The following is a 24955-nucleotide window of genomic DNA, read 5'->3' on the forward strand; positions in this document are numbered from 1 at the left end:
GAATGTGTAGCTAGTCATGTTAGGGAAATTATTGTATATACTCAATTATAAGTCGACCTCATGTATAAGTTGAGGGCAGGTTTTGGGGCCAAAATTATGGATGCTATCATGACCTGTGGGTAAGTTGAGAGTAAAACTTGGAGGCTCCATCAGTGTGTGTATGTGTGCGCGCAGCAAGAAGCTTTTTAGCTGAGGCTTTTTGTTTCAGCTTTTGTTTCATCCTTTACTCCCCAAACAGCTGCCAGCATCACGGTGCAAAGGGATTCTGTTTGTTTGTTTAAAAGCAATTAATCACCCAGGACTTTCTGCTTGGCTCAAAAGAGAAAGAAACTGCTCTCCTGAATATATGGGGAAATCTGAAAGAGCTGCTATCACATTACCATATTGACCTGTAAATAATTTGACCTGGGATTTAGGGGTCAATTTTGGGGCATAAATTTCTCAATTTATAGACAGTATGTTTCTTTTTAACCTCAACTGAATATGACATAGGCTGTTTTTAATTATGTAACTATTCTTAAGTAATGCCTGAAGGGGGGGAGCCTTCATGTAGAAGATATCCTTTTTCCAATATAGACTGCTTACTTAGAATAAAGTTTTCCTTTAAAGATCCCTATACTCTTTTAATGCTCAGTGTGTATATGCATATAGAATTTTCATGTCCCACAAGGGAAGGAGAAGGGAAAACCTCTGCAGAGTCTGAGGTGGAAAAAGTGCAAATCCCTCTGTAACTTCCCACTGAGTTACTGGTTCAAGTGCGTTAAAATCAGTGAGTGATGGCAGCTAGCTGATCTCTATGATGTTTATCACACTATACTCTTATAGTGCTACTATTCCACTTTGACTGCTCTAGCTGCCTCCTGTTGCATTCTGGTATTGGCAGTTTTAAGGAGGGGTATTCAGAATTCTCAGGCCCTCTCCTATTCAGAAACAGGAAGGGGATCCCTTTACAACTCCCAAACTACAAACTTGCATTTTCAGGGGAAGAGCAACTCCACCTAACACAGCTGAACCCCTATTCCCAGATCCCTTCTAGATTTAGCTTTAATTTGCTTGCCCTCATCCAGTCTGATTTCTGGTAAATTAGAGACTAGGACCCGGAGCAATGGATGCAAGCTAAAGGAAAAGAGATTTTGCCTCAACATTAGGAGGAACTTCCTGACAGTAAGGGCTGCTCGACAGTGGAACACACTCCCTTGGAATGTAGTGGAATTTCCTTCTTTGGAGGTGTGTAAACAGAGGCTGGATGGCCATCTGTTGGGATGTTTTGATTGAGAGTTCCTGCATGGCAGGGGGTTGGACTGGATGGCCCTTGTGGTCTCTTCCAACTCTATGATTCTATGAGAAAGTGAGAAGTAAATTCAGAATTTATCACTATTCCTGTTCATAAATGACCACAGCAATCCCCATTTTCCTCACAGCCATTTTGTGAAGCAGTTTGAAAGGTGGTGGGCGACACAGAATGACCTAATACGCTCTGTGGTTGTGTAGGGGTTTAAACTATTATTAATATAATTTTTAAAATATTATTGGTTTCACAGTCTACTAGATATGACTGGCTGGAATTTTGGACCACCAGTGATTTAGATACTATGCAAGAATCTAGGAATAAACAAAATTTCATTGGATAATGCAGCATGTTCAAAGCAGTGTTACTTTTAGTAATTGTGCTATTGTGATCCTATTCATGACAATTTCATGCAAACATTTTGCATGAAATCTCATTTGGAATTGCTTCCAATGCTGCTATCCTTATTGGAACCACAGTTCTTTTCCCACAGATACTGAATCTTAATTTGAATCTCCACTGTTGTTGTTTTGTTACGTCAGCTACACAGATTCCATGTTATTCTAGCAAAATAAAGGGAAAGTTAGAATTTAGAGCCACCACTCTTGGCACTAATAGCCACCCACCTATACATCCAGTAATAGCCACTGTACCATCTGCCAATGAGAGCCACCGTTCATGTAGTGGTGAAGCTGAATCTCACCATGGCAAAATATAAGTATATCATATGAATATTCCATCATAGACTCAACTGTTAATGATGACTGTCAATATAACATTTTAGATTTTGTAGGAATATAGAAATTTTGTTAACACAAAATAATATACCAAAAGGTTGGGGAAAAGAGTTGGTTACTTGAATGTAGTCACAAAAATACTGGCATATTTCTTAGTAATTTAAGTTTTGGTATTTAAGTATATTTACCTACCATATATACTCAACTATAAGTTGAAAAATTTATGCCCCAAAATGGACTCCAAAATCATGGGTAGAATTATAGACAGGGCAATGAGTGTATGCTTATAAATTTCCTGAAATAATAAGTGCCCACCTTCCTCTGTAGCCTTGTAACGGTTACCTGTTTGAAGCCCCAGCGCGCTCTCTCCTCCTCTCTCACTCTGTGTATGTGTGTCTTTGTTTTCCCTCTCAGTCTTCCCACACAGCCAGAGCTAACAAGCTGCTGCTGAGTCAAAGGACACAAACACATTGTATGCCCTAGCTTGTCCCCCATTTTGCTTGGAAATCCTGGGGTTGAAAGGCAAAGAGAGAGAAAGGTCTGTCCTCCTTTTTTGCAAGCCCTGATCCTTGGGGGTCCTTGGGGTGGACAGCAGAGAAAGAGTGGAGTCTGCCCTCCTTTTTTGCAAGCCCTGATGCTTGGGGGTCCTTGGGGTGGACAGCAGAGAAAGAGTGGGGTCTGCCCTCCTTTTTTGCAAGCCCTGATCCTTGGGGGTCCTTGGGGGTGGAGAGCAGAGAAAGAGTGGGGTCTGTCCTCCTTTTTTGCAAGCCCTGATCCTTGGGGGTCCTTGAGGTGGAGAGCAGTGGGGTCTGTCCTCATTTTTTGCAAGCCCTGATCCTTGGGAGTCCTTGGTTTGGAAAGCAGAGAAAGAGTGGGGTCTGTCCTCCTTTTTTGCAAGCTATGAGCCTTGGGAGTCCTGGGATGAAAGGCAGAGAAAGAGTGGGGTCTTTCCTCCTTTTTTGTAAGGGGAAGTGTGTGTGTACGTGCCAAGGTTTGTTTCCCCTTTTCCATGTCCAGAGAGGGAGGTATAGGGAGGAAAGTGGTGCTTTGTTCCTGCCTTTAGATCTTTTGTAACATCCTCCAGTGTTTGACCCTCAACTTAGCCATGGGTCATATCAAAATCCATGATTTTGGATCCAAAAACTGCCCTCGACTTATACATGAGGTCAACTTATACATGAGTATATACGGTACTTAAATATATTTAAATATAAAAACAGACAGATATAATTATCGTATATAACTACTGTACTAAAAGGTAAAAGGTAAAGGTTTTCTCTTGACAAGATTATCTAGTTGTGTCTGACTGTAAGGGGTGGTGCACATCTCCATTAGCTGAAGAGCCAACGATGTTTAAGACGACTTTGTGGTCAATGTGGCCAGCATGACTGCACGGAATGCTGTTATCCTCCCACCAAAATGGTATCCAGTAGCATCACTGGGAGGGAAGGTGGACCGCATTGAGTAACACCCCAGAGGGGGGTGACACCGAGACAGCACCCCCTGCCCCACCCCCAGTGCTTCCAGCCAAAAGAGACAGGGACTTCCGGTCTGAAGGGGCATGCTCCCGCCCCTCCTTGCCACGGGCCGGTTTTCCATGGGAGAACCGGGCTGTGGGAAGGAGATGGGCCTGCCATGCACATCTCCACACCCCTCCTTGCTGTAACCCAGTTCTCTCTTGATTAAACAGACAAGACAAATCTTATTAGAACTGGGACCACTATTATATAATAATAATTAATAATAATTTGTTTTATTTATATACCGCTATTCCAAAGATCATAGCGGTGAACAGCAAGTAAGCTAATTAGCAAGTAAGCTAATTTGCCCCCAACAGTCTGGGCCCTCATTTTAGCGACCTCGGAAGGATGCAAGCCTGAGTCAAGCTTGGGCCCTTTTGCTGGTCTTGAACTCGCAACCTTGTGGTTTCGAGTGAATGACTGCAGTACAGGCATTTAACCACTGCGCCACCAGGGCTCCTATATAACTCAGGTACAAAATGAAATAAATTTAGAAAATATCAGGGAAAAACTGTAGAACTGATAACAACAACTATCATATAGGAAGGAAAACTATAAATGTTCAGAAAAAAACTACACTGAGAGGGAAGGAAGTAAATAGTGATTTACAACCAACAAACTGAAAAATATATATAAGCGTGGAATGAGTGGTTGATACTTACCAAGAATGATAATTCTCATGAGACTGAAAGAACAGTCCACAAAACTTGAGTCTATCCGTCGTGCCAACCTCGACAGGTAGGATCCTCAAAATTCCACACTGCTTTTGCTGTTGCTTCCAACCCCTCTCTCCTCAGTTTTCTTTCATAGTTTTGTCAGTTCTTCAGGATAACATCAGCCCCATACAGACAGGCCAAAATAAAGCTGTTTCGGGTCACTTTGGAGGTATGCTGTTTAAATGATGCATGCGTCCTAAGAGTTCGGAAGTCGTGCCAAAGCCACAATCCAGTCCTAAGGACTGGAGCGCAGCTTTGGTGCAGCTTCTGGACTCTTAGGATGCATGCATCATTTAACCAGCATACCTCCAAAGTGACCCGAAACAGCTTTATTTTGGCCTTTCTGTATGGGGCCATTCTTACTATTTTATAATTTGAGCACTACTTTCTTAAAACTGTCACTACTATCAATGCTAACATTAATACAGTTGTCCCTTCCAACTGGTGGGGCACCCGTTCCAGACCCCCTCCCTCTGCAAATCAGAAACATTGCTAATACTGGGGCTCGACTGATTACAACAGGGGCATGCTTCCCCACACGTGCCATTATGTCTCTCCTGGTTTGCTGTCCATGAAAGACTGAGGGGCACAAATGAGGAGTTTGACGGACTGTATATGAACAGTGCCTCAGTCATTCTAAAATGTTTAGTTTTCCACAAATAGTATCAACAATTCATCTTCCGTGAGAGTTAAGGAACAGCCCACAACACTTGGGATATACCCAATCCACCAACAATAGGAAGGGTTTATCCAGAATTGTTAACCACAGCCTGCAGTACTTTCTTACCTAAGGGCTGCCTGACTAGCCCTAAATTTAATACTCTCAATTGAAGCTGACACTATATAGGCTACCATTGTCGCCATCGACCTGACTGAATGAGTCCACAAATGCATAAATCATGCAACTTTTCCCAGGCTATAACCCTGGAAAATACAGGGGTTTTTTTCCATGTCAATCTTACAAAATCCCCTCCCTCTCTGCACCCCTCCCTTTATCCCACCCAATAACATATCCTTTCATATTATTTCTCTCTTATCTTAACATTCTCAACATACTTATTCCCTTTACCTCTATAACCAACCACACTAGTTTACATATTTAAAAAAAATGACTTCCACCACCTTTTAGTTATGAGAAGATCTTTTTTCTTCTACCTTAGAAACTTCTTACTCTATTTTCATTATCTGCTGTTTCTCTATCAGTTAATTCAAGATGTAAAGTAAGTTTTCCCAGAATCTAGATTGTCTTTATCAAAAGAGAAGTAAAAAAACAAACACATAGCATTGCCTTAACCCAGCCAGCTGAGAACTAAAATTTCTTTCTTGCTATTATACCCAAAAAGAGGGGTTTAGAGTATATTTTCTCACTTATTCCTTATTTACAGCAATTTATATCTATGTATCATTTTAGTAATGGGGATAAAAAGACGTATCTAGCAAACTGAGACAGTATCTGTTGCTTGCTCAAAAACATTATAACATTACAACAGTGTATCACCCCATTTTTCCTTAATATAGTTAGACACATTGTTCCATTCTCTAGATAAAGATTCCCAAGAGTCTTCTTTTAGCCAACATGAAAGTTTATCCATCTGGATCATCTCATATAAATATGAAGACCACTCCTCTGAACTGGATATATCCTTCATTCTCCATTTTTTCGCATATAATATCCTAGCAATAGAAATCATATACATTAGAATTTTACCATATTTCTTATCTAAATGTTCTTCAATCATACCCAATAACATGGCTTCTGGAGTTACTTTCAATTTGATGTCTAGAATTTTATTTATTTCCCCACTAATATTTTTCCATAATTCTTTGGCTTTCTCACACGACCACCAACAGTGAAAATAAGAGTCTATAGCTTTACCACACTTCCAGCAGATATTGTTTGTATTTTTCTAAAGGGGAAGCCCATTTAGGTAGACCGATAACTATTCTGTCTTTGTGTTTTTTCCATGTCCTGCAGATTTACCCACTTTTTTAACCATAATAAACAGTTAGCTTCATAATAAATTCTGATGTTTGGGACCTTTAACCCTCCTCTTTCCTTAGCATCTTGTAGAACCTTGAATTTGATCCTGGGTTTCCTCCTCTTCCATATGAAATTCAATAAGTCTTTCTACCAATTTTTTAAAATCTTATCTGATATTACTATTGGAAGTGTTTGGAAAAGAAATAGTACCTGGGGGATAATGTTCATTTTAATGGCCGCAATTCAGCTTAAAAAGGATAAATGTAATTTATTCCATTTATTTAGTTGCATCTTGATTTTTTTCCATACTCATAATTGTTTTCAAACAGGTCATTTGTTTTATTCGTAATTATTACACCCAAATATCTTGTTTTGTTTTTAACTTCAATTCCTGAACGTTTAACTAGTTCCACTTTTTGTTCCTTGCTCATATTTTTTGCTATGATCACCGATTTCTCCAGATTTACTCTGCAATCACTTACCCTCCCAAAGTTTTCTAAAATCTTCATTAAGTATTCAATATTCTCTAATGGTTCCTCAAGATTTATAAATAGGTCATCTGCATACGCTTTCAATTTATGACTATTTCTTTTAATTTTTACCCCCTTCAGATTGTTATCCAATTTAATTTTTCTAATTAATGTTTCAATAACTACTAGGACAAGGAGGGGTGAGAGAGGACAGCCCTGTCTTGTACCCTTTTTAATATGGGGGGGGGGGGGGTGTTCTATCTCCGTTAATTAAAATGCTAGCTCTCTGGTTTTTATATAGCTTTTTTATCTGTGTACAAAAAATTTCTCCTATCCCCATATCTTTTAGAATCTTAAACAATGTTTCCCAAATCACAGAGTCGAATACTTTTTGGAGATCTAAAAAAATTAATCCTACTTGTTTTTCATTATGTCGGTGATAATATTCTAATATATTAACCACATAGCGTGTATTTTCATTCAATTGTCTCCCAATTGAATGAAAATACAGGCTTTTAACCTTCAAGACATTATGGCGGGTTACAAACGGCCCTCAAGGGAAGCCAGACCGCGAGGCTTCCCCGTGCAGCGAAAAAGGAGCACCGAAATGGCACTCCTTTTCAGAATGCGGAAGTGGCGCCGCGAGGGGCGGAGCGCGCCCTCACGGTGTCACTTCCGCCACGACACGTCTGGACGCACAGCATCCAAGATGTCAAAATGGCGGCGCCCATGTGGATGGGCGCCACTATAAAGCCCGCGCTCCGCACGTACTGGGAGGAAGGGCCGTCAGGAAGGTAAGAACCTTCCTAACCCTAATACGGCCCTTCCTAACCCTAGTGCACTCGGAGCGCGTACTTTATGGCGGTTTATAACCCGCCAAACTGTTCTGATGCCTTCGGCCCAAATAAATCTGATTGTAATACAGCGTGCTCGTGCCATACGCGGGCGCGCCATACGCGGCCTTGAGCATATGCGCTCAAGCCGCGGGGCGCGCACAGGGCGGAAGGGACGTCACATCCCATTCAATTGAATGGGCGCGCGCGCCTGTTGCGCCCCGCGCGCGCGCCACCGCACCACCGTGCACGAGCCCCATTGTTTCCAATGGGGCTCGAGCATAGGCGGAATTCGCCTTACACGGAGGGATCCGGAACGGATCCCCCGCGTAAGGCGAGGACGGACTGTATATGAACAGTGCCTCAGTCATTCTAAAATGTTTAGTTTTCCACAAATAGATTCTTATTGCTTTCTGTATCCAATGAATGCCACTTCTCTCCAATACTGACCACAGGCCCTCTGCTTAACAGTATCAAGCAATGGACCCCTCAGCCATAGAGACTGGTATCCACTGTTTACCTTTTTCTGTGGAACAAACATAATGCCCTTGCAGAGGACCTCCTCTTTCCTCCAACTGGCCAAATCCATCATTACCTTCTAGGGTACCTTCAACAGACTGTGCCTTTTCATTATTAGCAAAAGTTGATATGGGTGTAGAAAATTTTTTGGAGCAATCTGGTGCAAAAATCTTAACCATAGAACCAATTGGACTGTTGATGTTAAAACACCTAGCACCTTTGTCAAATACATGAGTTCTACCATTTTCACCTGTATCAACTCCACTATCATCTTTTGTATTTTCCCTTTCCTCTCTTCGAAAAGATACACACAACCTTCCACTGTATTTGTTAATAATCCTTAATAAGTTATAATCTTTGTTGCACTTATATGATTCTTTTCGTAAGTTATTAAAAATCCATGCCCTGCCATTTTGTGATCTCTTGCACTCACTAAGTTATTGTCCAACATATTGTAAGCACTCACTAAGGAAAAAATACATTTGGATATTGCCTCAGATATGCTATTATTGGCACCAAAACCTTAGTGAAAATCCTTGGAGCTGAAGCTAGACCAAATGGCAGGGCCCTGAATTGGAAGTGATGTCCTCCGTATTCCCTACAATCTGGATGCATTAAAAATGAAAATCTGCTTTCTGCAAATCCACAGAAATTAAATAATTGTCCATTTCCAAATTGTCCAAAATGGTGACCAAAGTCTCAACCTTGAACCACCTGTATTGGACAAATGCATTGAGAAATTCCAGATCCAGAACTGGTCTGTATCCCCCATCACATCTGCGAACAGTAAAATAGGGAATACACTCCTTGGTATCTCTTGTTCCTTGGAATTTCCTCTATGGCTGCTATGTCTAATAAATTAGCTATTTTACCCAGGACCATTTATCTCTCCCCCCACACACAAATCCTTTGATACTGGTGATGGGAAAAACCTTTTCCCTGGTCTCCTCTGAAACTGTATTCAGTTTCTAACATATTTATTTAGCAAACGTTTGTTAGAAAATGCTGCAACAGGTTGTAATCAAGTGATGGAGTCAATCATCAAATAAACCCCCATAGTACAACACTCATGTGGCAAAGTATTAAGAAATTAATTACCAAAAATTAGAGACAATCAAAGCATCCATCAATTCCAATGGTAAAGTTAAGCACATGTTTAAAACCCTTTTTACAGAAATCAGGAGATACAAAGGTACTTCAATTTGGCTGAATTGTTTCTAGAGGAACGCAGATAACTCAGACGAAATACATAAGAGCCCTTGAATATTACCTTATCACTGGGCTATATGTACTATATATACTCATGTCTAAGTCTACAATTTTTAGTAAAAATATTGTTCCCCCAAAACAGGTCAACATATTCATGGGTCAATGTAAGTGCTGTACCTTAACTCTTATAAAAAAAGGAACCATGCCCTTCTCTGAATAAAGTTGTGAAAGTCAAGAGCTTTGTTGCCTCAGGAACACCCCAAACAAGTACTGACCCCCTCTACTCTTTCTGCTGCAGCACTGCTTCTGGCTTTTTTGAAATTGCTGGGCAGAAAAACAGTGGAGTCTGCAGGTCTTTGGCACTTCCTCTCAACGGAGTGCCAAGAGAGTATAGAGATTCCCCCTATATACACACATACACATGTGCGGACACACAAAAAGAGAGAAATTGTACCCACAATAAACTTGGAACATACTTAAGTATATTTTTATTGTTAAAAATTATCTTCCTCTATCAAAAAAGCTTTCTATAGAATAGATGAACAAACTCATGAAAAACAGATTGTGTACAGAGATTAATTAAAGTAGAACAATGCTGAAGTTAGATTTAAAACTCAAGAGGAATTTGTCAAAGATGAACTTGACTCCCACTGGTATTGTTATAAAGATTTGCTGGAAAGACATAAACCTGATAAAAATCTTTTTTGGTTTTGAAAGGAAAAAAAGTGAATCTGAATTGAACTTATGTACTGATGATAAACGTTTGATTGGGAAAATTTATAAATTGTTAAAAATAGAACTTGAGGATAAATACAGTAAGTATTGTATGGTTACACTGGCTCAAAACATTTGATATAATATTGAGCTGGAAATGTGGACTGGTGGTTTAAGTACATTTTGAGTTATGATCTTAGAGAAAACTTTTACAAGATGGTGTATAGATAGTATTTGACTCCAGCTAGACTGTCTAAGATATACACAGGATTAAAAATACAAGTTTGAAATATGATGTACATGATGGTACTTTTTACCACATTGGGTGGTCAAGTGATAAAGCCAAGAGAGACTGGAAAGAGATTCAGAAATGGATGCAAAATATTTTGAGATGTAAAATGCAGTTGAAGCCAGAGCTTTTTTTGTTAGTTATTGCAAAAGACAAATTCAAGAGAATTAATTTCCAGGCAACACACTATAATTACTGCAAAAAGACTGCTATCAGCCCAGAAGTGGAAAAGTGAAAATAAGCCATTGGAAGAAGAATGGACTATCAACATCTTTGAAACAGCTGAGACGGATAAGCTGGCAACACCGATTAAAGAGAAAATCTTTAAAAAAATTTTTTTAAAAATATTGGGAATTATTTTTGCCTTACATTAAAATAAAAATTGGAAGAATATATTTGTGAGATTTGATGCTAAGAACTATCTTTTATACTTTAGATCAGAAGCAGTAATGAACAGTGTTAGTATTATAGAGACATTCTTTATAATTACCATTCAGCTTTATATTCTTGGATTTGGAGGGTGGGAAGTCAATTAAGTGTTGTTTTATGTTGTTTGCGTGTTTTTGTGTGTGGGGGGTGTTATTTAGTTTATTTGGTGGGTGGTTTAGGTGATGGCAGAAGACATTTTTATCACTGCGTATTTGTATATGTAGTTTAGTATAATGTATTGCACTTTTATAGTGTAATGTGTTTAACTGGTTTATAAGTTAATGAAATACTGTATATATTTTTTTAAAATGTTATCTTTTCTTGCTGAAATGCAGCCAGCTTGTAATCAACTAATCCATGCAATGCTAATGGACATAATATAAAGTTGTGTCCTTTCAGACTAATTTTGATTTATTACCTCATCAGTTTAACATTAACAACTTGGCAGATTTAGTTTTCAGCTTATGATATTCAATACTTGCTATATGAGCTATAAGTCCAAACTGAATGCATTCCAATCTGCAGTTCACCAGCATGGTGCCAGGAAGCACAAGAGAGACTTGGGACAGACTTGAGAGACTTTGAGGCGTTACAAACCGCTGCTTTGCGGCGGTCTCCCGGCACTGCTGTTTGCTCCGCAAGGGAGCCACCGCAGCCAAACCGCGCGGCTCCCTTACAGAGCAAAAAAGAAGCTCCAAAATGGAGCTTCTTCTGGAGGCACGCTCATGACGCCGCGAGGTGCCAATGGCGCACTCGGGACATCATTAGTGCCGCGCGACGTGTGGATGCACAGCGTCCGTTATGTCAAGATGGTGGCGGCCGTGTGGAACGGCCGCCGCCATTTGTTACGGACAGAGTCCATAACAGGAATAGGGGCATCTGGAAGAGACGCCCCTTTTGTAACCCGCTTTCGGGACTTATGAAGAAGTAGTGAAAGTGCTGCCTGCCTCACTATCCCTAGGGAAGCTTGGTCATAAGCTGGACAAAGAGGTCCAGACTTCCAAGAACATCCAAAGATGCAGAACACTACCTGTGTCTGTAAGTAAGAATGTTAGGTTAGACATGGTAGGGCTTATGTTCTTTCTTTCTAACCTCAGCTGAATATGACTTAAGCTGTTTTGTAACTTTGTCATTACTTGAAGAAAGGTGCCTGCACATTTGAAATACCTTCTTACTACTGTAATATAAGATTGATTGCTTAAAATAAAAGCTTTCCTTAAAAGATCTCTTTTTCACTCTCTCTTCAGTTACTTTGCTCAGTGTGTGTGCACACAAGTGTGTACAGGATTCCCATCTCACATGGGGGAAAGTCTCTGCAGAATCAGAGGTCAGGAAAAGTGCAAGTTAAACCCCTCAGTAACTTCCCACTAAGTTAATGAGTGACATGGGGAAATTAGTGAGTGGTGATGTACAGATAGAATTCAGTGGTTCCCTTTCCTATTTAAGAACATGAGAACCTGTTACAATCTGTAATAGATCAGTCAAGTACAGCATTTTCATTCTCCCTCAGTGGTTCAAAGCAACAAAACAGCTGCTATCTTATGGCACTTTTGTTTTCACATTTCTAGAAATGGGGACTGGGGGAATAAGGAAATCCTTAACTGCCTCCCTTCACCAGCAATGCCAGAGGTTGATGGGAGGCTCAAAAACAATGACTAAGCATCATGATTTTATCAATGCATATTTTCCATTTAGAGAGGTTCACACAACTGTGATGAAAGCACATTATGAACCTGTGAATGTATAAATGCACTGTTACTTAATTTTGGTTGCACTATAATTTTAAGTTCTAAATTAGAGAATAAACAGTAGCACTAACAAGAAGCAATATTACACTTCTGCTAACATGACCTATCCTGACAATAAAGAGGCACCTTTGGGGAGATGGCACTACTGCTGTTACTGCTGCCCTCTGTGCAACCACACAGAGGGATACCAAATCTCTCAATGACTGGTGAAATTGAGATTTGGCCACATGAACCAGAGCACAACAAGATTTTGTACGAGATCTGGACAGCCATATAAAGGCCAGCTCCATGTGAATCCTGCCATTTGGAGCCTGGTCATTGATCAACCTATCCTACCCATCCTTTATGTTACTGAGTGTACTCCACATCCTCAGACTGCAGCTGGTCACCTTAGGGGCTGGGCAGGAATTTTCCCATGTTATTAGAGCATGGGTTTTTCACCCTCCCTGTGGGTTGGATTTTAGGGTTGTTATATGTAGGTTATTTTAGTTAGTTTATGTGTTGTATAATCCTGCTGTTATGCACAGTCTACTAACTAGAGCCTGATTGTTCCCTACCGGCTGGTAAGAGTTACTCTCACATGAGGCACTATAGGGTTTTGCAGCATATGCTTCATCACAATTCACGTCAATAAAATTCTAGGGGCGGGGATAGACAAGAAACATTCTTACAGCAATTGATTTATGAAAGTAAACATGAATGATTTATAACTGTTATGATTAATTTATGACCCTATCATAATTGTTTTATGACCTCAGTTATGATTGATTTATAGCTGGTTTGTGCTTCATTTATGACTGGTTTATGCTTGATTTATGTTTAACTGCTTAAAAGACTGATGTATTATGCAGACATGCTCCTACTGTATGTTCTTTTATGTTAAGGGCTTGATTATTGGATGTATCACCCCTATATATGCATTAAAATTGTGGCTGTTTTAAACTCACAAAACAGTGTCTGGCCTCCCTTAGTCCCACTGCAACTAAGCCCTATACATTTCTCTCTCTTGCATGTAAGGGAAAATGGGACAGAATCATGCAGGCCCCAACCCTGTTGTTGTATGTCTGAAAATATTCCAATTTTTCATTCAGAACTTACACAGCTCTCATAATTAGTAACATGGCTTAGCAATTTCCCAATCAGTGGAACTCTGTAATTGTGTTCAGTCTTCTGAAACTCTGTCTGTGTGTGTGTGTGTGTGGTTACAAAGCTCTATAAAGACCTTTTCTGACAATTAATAAAAGTCTAGAATGCTTCAAGACACACTGTCACATTCATGGTCAACCATTTATGCACATTCATGTAACCATCCCTGGTTTTATCCTTGTACATGAGTGGGTATTATGCTGCAGCTGTCTAGAGCCTTGTACTTAAAAAACTGTTAAAGCAAATTTGAGATTTACCTGGTAGATGTCAGACAAACTGCTGCTCCCAGAGTCACTGGCAATGCTGCAGCCAGATTGGCTTGAAGGAACATGTGTCACCTGTGGATGTTGGCCATCTGTGAGGTGCATCTTGGTAAGATCTGCTGGAAGCTAGAAGCAAAAATATATGCAATATTAGACAAACATGATTTAGCAGCAACTGAAAGAATATTTGAACTTAGCAATATTTGAGAAAAGAACAAAAAACTGGAAAGCATGTATTCACAGTAGAAGAATGAGACAGTTCAAACCCAAGAGGAGTGGACTGTTTCTCCTGCCATCCCAAAATGATCCTTGACGGTAACTACAACTTCTGATTCGTCTAATATTCGAAAAAACAAAAAGCAAACTTGTATTTTATGGACTTTTATTCTTATTATATTTTAAGGATGTTTTAAAATGTTTTAAAATTACTTTTTACGTTTTAAATTTTTAACATTTTTATTAGACATTGTTTTAATTGTAATTTGTTATAGCCTTCCCTGTAAGCCACCTTGGACCTCATATTCAGACAAAAGCAGAATGTACAGTGGGCCCTTGGGTTTGATTCCAGGGCCCGTGAAAATGGAAAATCTGTGTGCTCAAGGCCCATTAAATACAATGCCATAGTGAAATTGTGTCCCTTATATAAAACAGCAAAAACAAGGTTTGCTTTTGGAATTTATGGAATTTTAAAAATATTTTCAAATCATATTTTGAAATCCGTGGATTAAAAAATCTGTGAATACCAATTACAAACTGTAATTTAAAGAAGAGAAGCTAGAAGTAATACTGTGCTAATGGACATTTTCTACATCACCTGAAAACCAAGTCCAAAGGGTTTCCAAATTTTCCTAAGAGTGCACAAGAAAGAGGGGATGCAAAGGAAAAAGAGAGAGAGAGAATAGCACCATTCTATTTCCAATGATGGTTCCATTATGAGAACACACCCACTGGACTCCACCTCCTATCATGCACTACTTCCAAACCTCAATTAGTTTTTAAGAGAAAGTAGTTCCCTATCCCTGCCCCCCCCCCCCAGCAATAAAAAGTAAGAAAAAGATTAAACCTTAAAAGTGTGTCTGTGGGTGGGTGGGGGGAGATGACAACTTTTTTGGTCCAGGGCCACAGCTGCTGTCTGGTAGAAAGCAAGAGGAGCATGCATAGACAAAGCACAACAATTTCCATCAAGATAAATATCTGACATACACACTCACCTCCATGTGCTCTTTTCACCCAGTAAGAAAAAGGTTGCACACCTGTAACTGTAATTCTTCAAGTGGTCATCTGTGCATTCACACAAATGAGTAGTCCTATGCCTGCACAGAACACCATTCAGAACCTTCTAGAATATAATAAAACCATTTTGGAAGGAACCCTGCCCACTTGCAGCAATCCTATGTAATGGGGCTTGCTGCCAAAATCATGAGTTACATGGATGCTAATGCAGCCATCCATAGGGACCAGCAAGGCACTACAAGAGGGGGATGGGCAGGGTTGTTTGAGTGTACAGATCACCATGCAAAGAACTTCAGTTACCAGTATGCAATCTGTCCTCCTTTGTGGTGTCTGTATTATTATTATTAACCTTTATTTATAAACAGTGCTGTACATACAATCTTTTTAATTGGATGGTTCCCTGCCCTCAGGCTTACAATCTAAAAAGACACGACACAAAAGGAGAAGGGAGTGGTGGTGGGGAAGGGGATGAGGGCCAGCAGTTCTTCTCTACCTCTGAGGCCTGGATCAGGGGAGATGGACTGGAGGGAGGGCTTGGCTTCTTAATGGATGGTTAATCTTCTTCCAGGGAGGCCTGTTGGAGCTAGCCTGCCTCTCTAGTAGGATAATACATATAAAATACATAGCAATACAGGAAATGATTCAATAAAACAGGCAACAAAGAACGTCAAATAGCAAGCGACCATTATGCAATGCCTGGGAACGCTTCTCTGAACAGGATGGTCTTCAACTCCGTTTTGAAGCTGGTTAAAGAAGTGATGGTTCTTGCTCGCGGGGGAAGAAGGTTCCAGGAGTGAGGGGCAGCAAGTGAAAAGGGGCAAATCCGAGATGGGGCAGAGGAAATCCTGGGCTGGGACAGCAGATCTTGACTACCAGAACGGAAGGCCCTAGTGGGAAGGTGAGGAGAAATAAGGTCTGATAAGTAAGGAGGGGCCAGCCCATGGAGGGCTTTAAACGTCGACAGCAGGATCTTATACTGAATGCAGAAAGGGAGTGGGAGCCAGTGAAGGGATGCCAGCACAGGAGAGATGTGGTCAGAGCGGTGGGTGGATGTGATAATGCATGCAGCTGAATGCTGGACAGAAATTAAAGGACGGAGGTGAGGAAGAGGAAGCCCAGCCAGGAGGACGTTACAGTAATCAAGTCGTGAGACCACTAGGGCATGGACCAGGATCTTGGCAGTAGAGGCGGAGAGATATGGCAATATTGTATAATTTTATTGTACAATTTGGCAATATTGTATAAAAAGAATCTACAAGCCTTGGCTGTGGTCTGGATCTGAGGGATACACGACAGAGAAGAATCAAAAATAAAACCAAGACTGCGGGCTTGCTGGACTGGTTGAATAGAAATGTTGTCCTGTGGTGGAAATTCCTTGTTGAAATAAAAAGCCATTGAAACATGGAGTCACTTTGGTTAAAGAAAAATAGGTTTTTAAAACAGAGGCTTGGAGTTTAGAAAAAAAACTAGAGCAAAGGAATAATGAGTGCATCTTAACCTAAATGGAAGCTGGCACCAGTAAAAAAGACATAACATAAACTACTAAGATAAGGATACATTGTTGATGTTCAGAAGCAAGGTTAGAAGGAAAGCTACTAAATTCCTAAAGGAAGGGGTAAGGAGTGATGATGCAGTTTTAATGTATGCATGTATTTCTGCTCTGATTGTAAGAATTCTGTATGTTTAAATTGTAATTAGCCAATCAGGTGTAGTGAAGAAGCTTCTTTGTCTTCAATAATATGAAAAGAGCCATTTTGTCTTGTTTGGGATCTCAGCTTTTTGGAACTTGAATTCCACTGAGTTCAATGTTTTCCTTTGTTGACAATTGGAAATAAATTTATGGATTTTCAATCTACTAGGTCCTCTTGTCAATCATTGCTATGCCAGGTCTAGATCTTTAAGTTTCCCGAAATTTCTGTTACAGTCCACAGAGACAGAAAAGGAGTGTTGAAGGGTGGACTTAGGAGGAAAGACAAGAAGCTCCGTCTTGGACATGTTGAGCTTCAAACGCCGATGGCGCATCCACTGCGAGACAAGACGAAACTTGCTGTTCAAGTCTCGGAGAAAGGCCAGGGGTGGAAAGATACAACTGGGTGTCATCGGTGTACAGATGGTAGGAAAAACCAAAAGAGCTAATGAGTTTACCTAAGGACAGTGTGTAGAGAGAAAACAGAAGGGGACCCAGAACTGTATCTCACACAAACGGGAAACTAGCAAGCTACATACAAGAAGAAGACAGGAATGTTGTTGCAAATAAGTAAAAATTTACTGAACATTAAGCCAAAAGCAGAACACCAAATGTGAATATCATGCCACCCACCCATACCGAGCAAATGGTATCATAGAATCATAGAATCATAACTGTTTCAATGAACAAAATTCTCCTGAAACATATAAACACAGGACAGAATTCAAATGCAAAATAACATGCAAGGCAAACAGACATGCAGTATATGCTAGACAAACTGGAACACAGTACAGGTCCCCAAAGGCAGTATCATTCTTAGACCCTGAGCCTTCTCAGTAACAAGTAATGAAGGGTATGCTACATGACAAATTTGCTTGAGTGGCACACCCTTCAGAAATGCAGAATGCATGGAATGGGCTCAAATTCGAGCTGGAAGGTCCTTTCAAGCTAATTTGTAGGCCAGCTGAATAACCAACACCTTGCGAAGTGCTGGCACAAGACAGGTATGGACAGGTTGCATACCTAAAACGGTATTTCTTCGACTGGTCATCTGCAAATACATACAATTGGGTTGTACTGCGCCTGTGAAGTGCTAGGAAAACTTCTAGAATCACTGGGCAAAGTTAACTTTGCAACTTTTTGGCGGTAGCACCGCCCATCCCTTATAAGTCCCTGCGTTCCCGCTCTTTCCCCAGTTCTGAAATTTACGCTGCGTGAATGACATGAGAATGAGCCAATGTAGAGCAGGACACTGAGGGGAGGATGGGCGGGATTTGTATGTATTCGCAGATGACCACTCGAAGAAATACCGTTACAGGTATGCAACCTGTCCTCCTTCTTCATAGTCTCTGCGAATCATACAAATGGGTTGAGACTGACAAGCTTAGGTCAGTGATGGAGGGAGTGTCATGACACCAAAGTAAGGTTCAAATAAAACAGTGTTTATTAATCACAATAAAGATACTTTGAACCAAAAAACTGTGTCAGCTGTTTTTAGTACTTAAATAAATAGTACTTTAACCTGTTCAGGTCATAAGGCACATTAGGTCATGCAAGACCAGTATGTAAACCGTAGGAATGCTGTAAACCAGGGGTAGGCAACCTTTTTGAGCTGGGGGCTGGGTTGCTGTCCCTCAGACAACTGGGGGGGTCAAACTCAAAATGGTGCCCGGAGCGGCGCAGATAGGGTTCCATAAGTCAGGACCTCCAAACCAGGACAAATGTAGGGCAAATGTAGGACAAAATTTTTAAGACACATTTTGTTAAATGGAGGACACACGAAAAAAAATGTGATTTTTAAAAAATGGTAATATAAATGCATGTTTCTTAGGCATGATCAAAATGGAGGACATTTGGCATTATTCCCAGACGACAGAAATGTACCTCCCTTTCTGGCCAAACACCAGAAGAAGAGGAGGAAGAAGAAGAGGAGGAGGTAGAGGAGGAGGAAGAGGGGAAAAGGAGGAGGAGGAAGAAGAGAGGAAAAAGAAGGGGAGGAAGAGGGAAGAAGAGGAGGAGAAGAAGAAGAGGTGGAGAAGAAGAGGAGGAAGAAGATGAAGAAGGGGAGGAAGAGGAGGAGAGGAGGAAGAAGAAGAGGAGGAGGAAGAAGATGAAGAAGAAGAGGAAAAAGGGGAGGTAGAAGAGGAGGAGGAGGAGAAAGAAGAGGAAAGGCTCTTTCCCCTGCCTGGCCTCCATTGCCGGGGGGCAGGGGACCCAGGACAAAGGGCAAATCGGGGCAGGACCGTGCGGACCTGCCCCAAACCGGGAAAGTCCCACCCCCAGGCAAAGAAGGCTGCGGCGGGGTGGCAATCAGCGGCAGGACTGGGCTGGGGCCGGTCCCAAGGCCTCGCCAGGCCGGATCCGGCCCGCGGGCCGTAGGTTGCTGACCCCTGCTGTAAACCAAGCCAATTCATACCTTTCAAACGTGTAAACAAATGAAATGCAGTGCAATCAATGCAAACCTGAAACCAACTCTGCCCTCCCAAAGGCTGCATCCCGTTTGGTCCTGATGTCCAGCCTATAGTGTTTAATGAAAGTCAAGGGCTGGGCCAAACAGCAGCCTTGCAGACATACTCCAACGGGACTCCAGTCAAGAAGGCGGAGGATGTTGCTACTGCCCTAGTTGCAGAGACCGAACCCCGGCTGGGAGAGGTCTGCCTAAAAGTTCATAGCAGAGGTGGATGGTACTAGCCACCCATTTGGAAAGCCTCTGCGCAGTAACAGGTAGTCTCTTTTTTGGTTCCAAGTACCATTGTAAAAGTCTCTCGGAACGGCTTGAACCCGCAGTTCTGTTCAAATAGAAGGCCAAAGCCCTCCGAACATCCAAGGTGTGCAAACTGCGTTCGGCATCAGTGGTCGGGTTTGAGGACAGGGTCGGTATAATAATGTTCTGACACGACCTTAGGCAGAAAGGTAATGTCCGTACGGAGAACAACCTTATCCCTATGGAAACTAAGGAAAGGCTGATCCCACTGCAAGGCACAGAGTTCGCCCACACAGTAGGCAGAGGTGATGGCCACAAGGAAGGTTGTCTTTCAAGTTAAGAATCTGAAGTCAGCTGTGGCCATGGGTTCAAAGGACTTGGTTTGCAAGGCAGACAGGACAGTGTCCAAACTCCAAGCAGGTGTCGGTACCGAAACCGGAGGGTGAAGGTTGTTGCAACCCTTTAGGAAACTCTTCACAAGAGGGTCCCTGAAAAAGGAAGGTTTGCCATCAAACTGGAAATGGGAGCAGGTGGCAGAAATATAGCACTTGATGGAAGTGAGGCACAGCCCCGAATCCAAGAGTGCCATCAGAAACTCCAGCATCACCGGTGTCATCACTCGGGATGGAGAATGGCCTCTTGCAGAGAGGAAATCCAAGAACTTCTTCCATTTGGAAGCGTAGGGCTTCTTGGTGGCCAGCTTTTAGGCAGCCAAAATCACCGTCCGTACCAAGGGAGGTAGTGAGTCTAGGGACGGAGCCTCCACTCCATCATCGGTAGATCCTCGATGTCTGGATGTTGAACCCGACCGTCGTGGAGAGTGAGAAGGTCCCAACAGAACTTGAGACAGAGAAAATCTCTCCTGGAGAGGTGGAGCAGGGATGGAAACCTTGGCTGTCTCGGCCACCAGGGAGTGATCAGGATGGCATCCGAGCGATCCCTTGTCACCTTGGAGACTATTCTGGTGATTAGCAGAAACAGAGGAAGGCGTACAGTATCTCTCCTGACCAATCGAAGGTGAACGCGTCTCCGAGGGAGTTCTCGTTGCGCGCTCGAGAGCAGAACTGAGGACAGTGGCTGTTGACAGCAGTCGCAAAGAGGTGTCGACCATCTCGGGATGGAGCCTCCACTCATGGCAGACTGAGGAAGATCTGCTGAGGTGGTCGGCTAAGTCATTCTCCTCTCTGGGCAAGTGAATTGCTTGAAGCAGAATCCCTCTCAGGATGCACCAGTTCCAGATGCGAAGTGTGATGTCCAGGAACGATGACTGAAGGGGTCAGAACAGCAATCTTACCCACTGGGTCACAAACGTCATGGATGCCATGTGTCCTAGGGCCTTCTGGACATCTCTGGCCCTCACTCGTCTGTGTGCAAGGCAAGTCCTGACCGAGGAGCAGAGAGTGCAGAAACTGTCCTGAGGGAGATAGGCGGCGCAGTCTTCAGAATCGGGGATGGTACCGATGAACTTGATTTGCTTGGATGGGGTGAGCTGAGATTTCTCCAAGTTCACTCCAAGGCTGATGGATGAGAGGAGGGACAAGGCAAAGTTGACCTCTCTCCGCAGTTTGTCTATGGAAGGGGCGGCAAAGAGCCAGTTGTCCAGGTATGGAAAGACCCTGGAGCCTCTTTAGTGAAGGTAGGCAACGACTGGAGCCATGCCCTTGGTGAAGACTCTTGGAGCTGTGGAGAGGCCGAAGGGAAAGACATTGTAGCGGTACATGTCAGGATCGACGGCAAAGGATAGGAACCTTCGGTGGCTTTTTTGAATCCCAACATGGAAATAGGCATCCTTTAGGTCAATCGTTGCGAACCACAAGCCCTGGTGTAGTAAGGGCAGAATAGAGGCAAGAGTTACCATAGGGAAACGATGGTAGGCCAGATAAGAATTAAGGAGTCTCAAGTCTAAAATTGGCCTAATGCCTCCATCGGCCTTGGAACCATAAAGTATCTGGAAAAGAAGGATCTAGGGGCATGTGAAGGATCAACAGGTGACATTGCACCCTTAGCTAGAAGAGTGAGTACTTCGTCGAGAAGGGTGTGTGGAAACAACAGCTCCAGTTGGTGGGAGCTCTTCGAACTTGAGGGCATAGGCCCGTGATGGCGAACCTTTGCCACGCGTGCCAGTGTGGGCACTCCAAGCCCTGTCCGCGGGCACGCCGTGAGCAGTGCCATGAAGGTAGGCGGGGCATGTGGTGCGGGCTGGCGGCGGGTACTGCGGGCCAGAAGGGGAGAAGGCCAAGGCACGCACTGGCCCTGGCCGGAGCCGCAGGAGGCCTATAGCACTGCTACTTGCCTAGCCCAGCTCCCTACGGAGGAGCTTCACCGGCTGCATATGCTGCTTGCTGCTGCTGCTGCTGTTGCCTCTGTGGCAGGAGAACAGCAAGAGCAGCTCTTCCTCTGCAGAGAGAGAGAGAGTTGGAGGCAAATTCCAGGGCCAGCCCAGTAGAGCAACGGGGGCATCAGGGGCAGGAGGAAGAGGAGGAAGGCAGAGAAAAAACGGAGGAGAAAGGAAGGGAAACCCCTGTCTTTCCCTTCCTTCCTTTGTCCTCTTTCTCCTCCGTTTTTTTTTTCTGCTTTCCTCTTCCTCCAGCCTCCTCTACCCTTCTCTCACCACAGTTTGCTTCTAACTCTCTCCTTCTCTCTCTCTCTTCTCTCTCTGTCTCACACACACAAAATCTCTGGCCCCACTGTTCTCCCCCCCCCCACCGCTTCCCCTCCTTTGAGTAAGAGTAGGAGAGAGGAGGCAGCCACGTGGTGGTTGTTGTTGTTGTGTGCGCCTCCATTTCCAACTTATGGAGACCTTGAGGCAAAACTATCATGGGGCTTTCAGGCCCAACACACACTTTGCAGAAATAATCCATTTTGAGTCCACTTTAGCTGCCTTAGCTCAGTGCTAAGGAATCCTGGGAATTGTAGTTTATTGTGGCACCAGAGCTCTCTGACAGAGGCTAAATGTCTCATGAAACTACAGTTCCCAGAATTCCCTAGCATTGATCCAGGGCAGTTAAAGCAGGCTCAAACTGGATTATTTCTGCTTTATGTTTTGGGCCTCACAGGGGATTTTTTTGCCTTTGCCATTGTCTTCTCCTGAGGCCGAGACAGTGTGATTTTCCCAAGAGGGAACCCAGTGGGTTTCCATGGCCAAGTGGGGATTCAAACTTTCGGGGGCAGAGAGGGTTGTTATTGTTGTTGTGTGCCTTCAAGTCGTTTCGGACAATGGCAACTCTAAGGTGAACCTATCATGGAGGTTCCTTGGCAAAGTTTTTCAGAGAAGGTTTATCATGATTCCTCCTGAGGCTGAGAGAGTGTGGCTTGCCCAAGAGCACCAAGTGGGTTTCCATGGATGAGCAGGGCTTCAAACTCTGGTCTCCAGGCACACAACTCAAACCACTGAACCATGCTGCCTCTCTGTATCTTCTGTGCTTTTAAAATGCTTGTTGTTGTATGCCTGCAAGTCGTTTCCAATTAATATCTATATGTATATATCTGTGGGTGGGTGGGTGTGCATGTGTGTATGAGCATGTGTGTGTGAGAGTGTGTTATATATAAATAGATGTGTTGGTGTATATATGTGTATGTGTGGGATATATGTGGGCCTCGCTGAGGCATAGGAGGCAGGAAGAGTGCAGGTTCTGGCCAGAAATCTTACCCCCACAGATGTTGCCAGTCTTTAGAAAGCACCGGGGAGCTTAGCCACGCATGCCTAAGGAGTGCCACTGCCCCAGCCACCACAATCCACAATGTGTCTAGAAGTCATTATTTGCTACCCAGTCAGCTGGTGAGCCTCAGAATGCATCATGGATCCTACTCTCTTGTCTTCATAATTCAGCTTGTCAATGGTGGAGGAAAGTTTCCCCCACAACTTGTGATGCCAATGCAGGCCAGGAATAAGAAATCTTGCAAAGCAAGGTAGAGAAAGGCTAGAATTACCTGCCTGTCAGATTGAGCTTCATCCCTTCTTTGTCAGCAGGAGTGGAGATGGAGATGCTGAGAGGCCCAAGACTGAGCAGCATTGACATTTATAGAGTTGACCTTTGGCTGTTTCCCCAGCCAGAGAATATTCAAGTACTACACTCTATAAAGGTTCTCTATTTTCATCGAGGTAGCAGAAAGAGAGGACAGTGTTGCCCAAGATTTGAGGATCACCTGGGCCAGATAAGGCAACACTGGCAAAGTGGCAGGAACAATGGGTTGAGATAGAACACAAGACTGTCTATCTGGGATTGCAGCTGAACCACAGACAAATCAAGTGATTTTACTATCCACATTATCTCTTCCATGAATGCCTTGACTGTCAGGAAATGACATTGGTGTGGCCACTAGGGGGAGCTGTTGTGCAGATAATTTGGAGCTCCAGTGGCAGCTAATGTATCAGCATTCAAAAAGTGCATCATCAGAATGTTGATGTAACTGTCAACTGTCAGTTCTCAACTGTCACTGAGAGAGAGAGAGACAGTTGGTGCCTCAGAGAGTGGGCTGTGTCTATTACAGAGAGACAGCTGGTGCCTGAGAATGGGCTGTGTCTGTTACTGGGAGACAGTTGGTGCCTATGAGTGGGCTGTGTCTGTTACTGAGAGGCAGTGAGATGGTTGTGTGTTAATGTGGCTGCCTCAGAGGTTGTGTTATTATTGTTGGTTGGTGTAAATAGTGTGTATTAGAGACGGATGTCCAATACACTGTGTATATCTATGTTGTAAATACTGCAAAGTTAGATTAAAGCCCTCGTTTAGAGTGAAGACTTGTAAGAGTCATTATTAATTGAAGACATCTTCACAGATTCCTTCTTCTTGGCGTCCTGTCGACATGGTTGAACTCTGCAGGTGGTCGTGGTGGACACTGCGCGTCATTTCCATAGGTCCCAACAAAGGTTATGGGCACAGCACACAGGCCACAACATTGACATCATCTGTCGCTGGGATAGATCCAGGGCACAAGGAGACCTTGATGCAGAAACTGTGACCATATCAAAGTCTGAGCCAGTATCTGAGGTGCCAGTGGCAGTGGTTGTTCATTGTAGAAGCTGTGTGGAGGCAGCAGACTCGATATCTGTGCTCAATTCTGATGTAGCAGCCTGCTTGGAGGGCTTGTGCTGTGACTCTGAAGAAGCCTGATCCTTCTGCTTTGGTGTCAGCCTGGCCTGGCCTGCATGGCTAGAGCTTTGCAGTGCTGGAGTAGTGGTAGCAGAGGGTGCAACATAATCATGGCATTTGTGTTAAGGTCATTTATGCCTCTTGTAGCAGTGGTGCCCAGCCGTGTCTTTGTAGAAGCAAGCAGAATCTCACCAATACTGAATATCATAAATGCAGGAATCACTTTAAATAGAGTTTTGGGCTTCTGAGGACCATGACTGAGAGAGCAGTATTTGAGAGAGACCATATATTTGCAGTGTGCATGAGGCCGACGAATCCACTAATGGTATTGACAGTCTCTAGAATGGGACCTGCAAGTCAACCAGGAACCCGAGTTAGG

At 43.0% G+C, this 24955-nt stretch overlaps 1 protein-coding gene across 13 annotated transcripts in view; it reads right to left on the reverse strand.

The window, feature by feature from the left end:
- The window catches only part of RAPGEF6 (Rap guanine nucleotide exchange factor 6), a 252173-nt gene that overhangs the window by 83933 nt on the left and 143285 nt on the right, over window positions 1-24955 (reverse strand). For all 13 annotated transcript variants that reach the window (XM_089530351.1, XM_089530427.1, XM_089530390.1 and 10 more), the window contains one exon: window positions 13857-13988. In XM_089530351.1, the coding sequence (XP_089386477.1) occupies window positions 13857-13988 (132 nt within the window). The remainder of the gene's footprint in view (window positions 1-13856; window positions 13989-24955) is intronic.

This window comes from Sceloporus occidentalis, unplaced genomic scaffold (genome assembly GCF_023333645.1).
Source record: "Sceloporus occidentalis isolate IW3139 unplaced genomic scaffold, rSceOcc1.0.p SCAF_1, whole genome shotgun sequence".
Taxonomy (NCBI): Eukaryota; Metazoa; Chordata; class Lepidosauria; order Squamata; family Phrynosomatidae; genus Sceloporus; species Sceloporus occidentalis.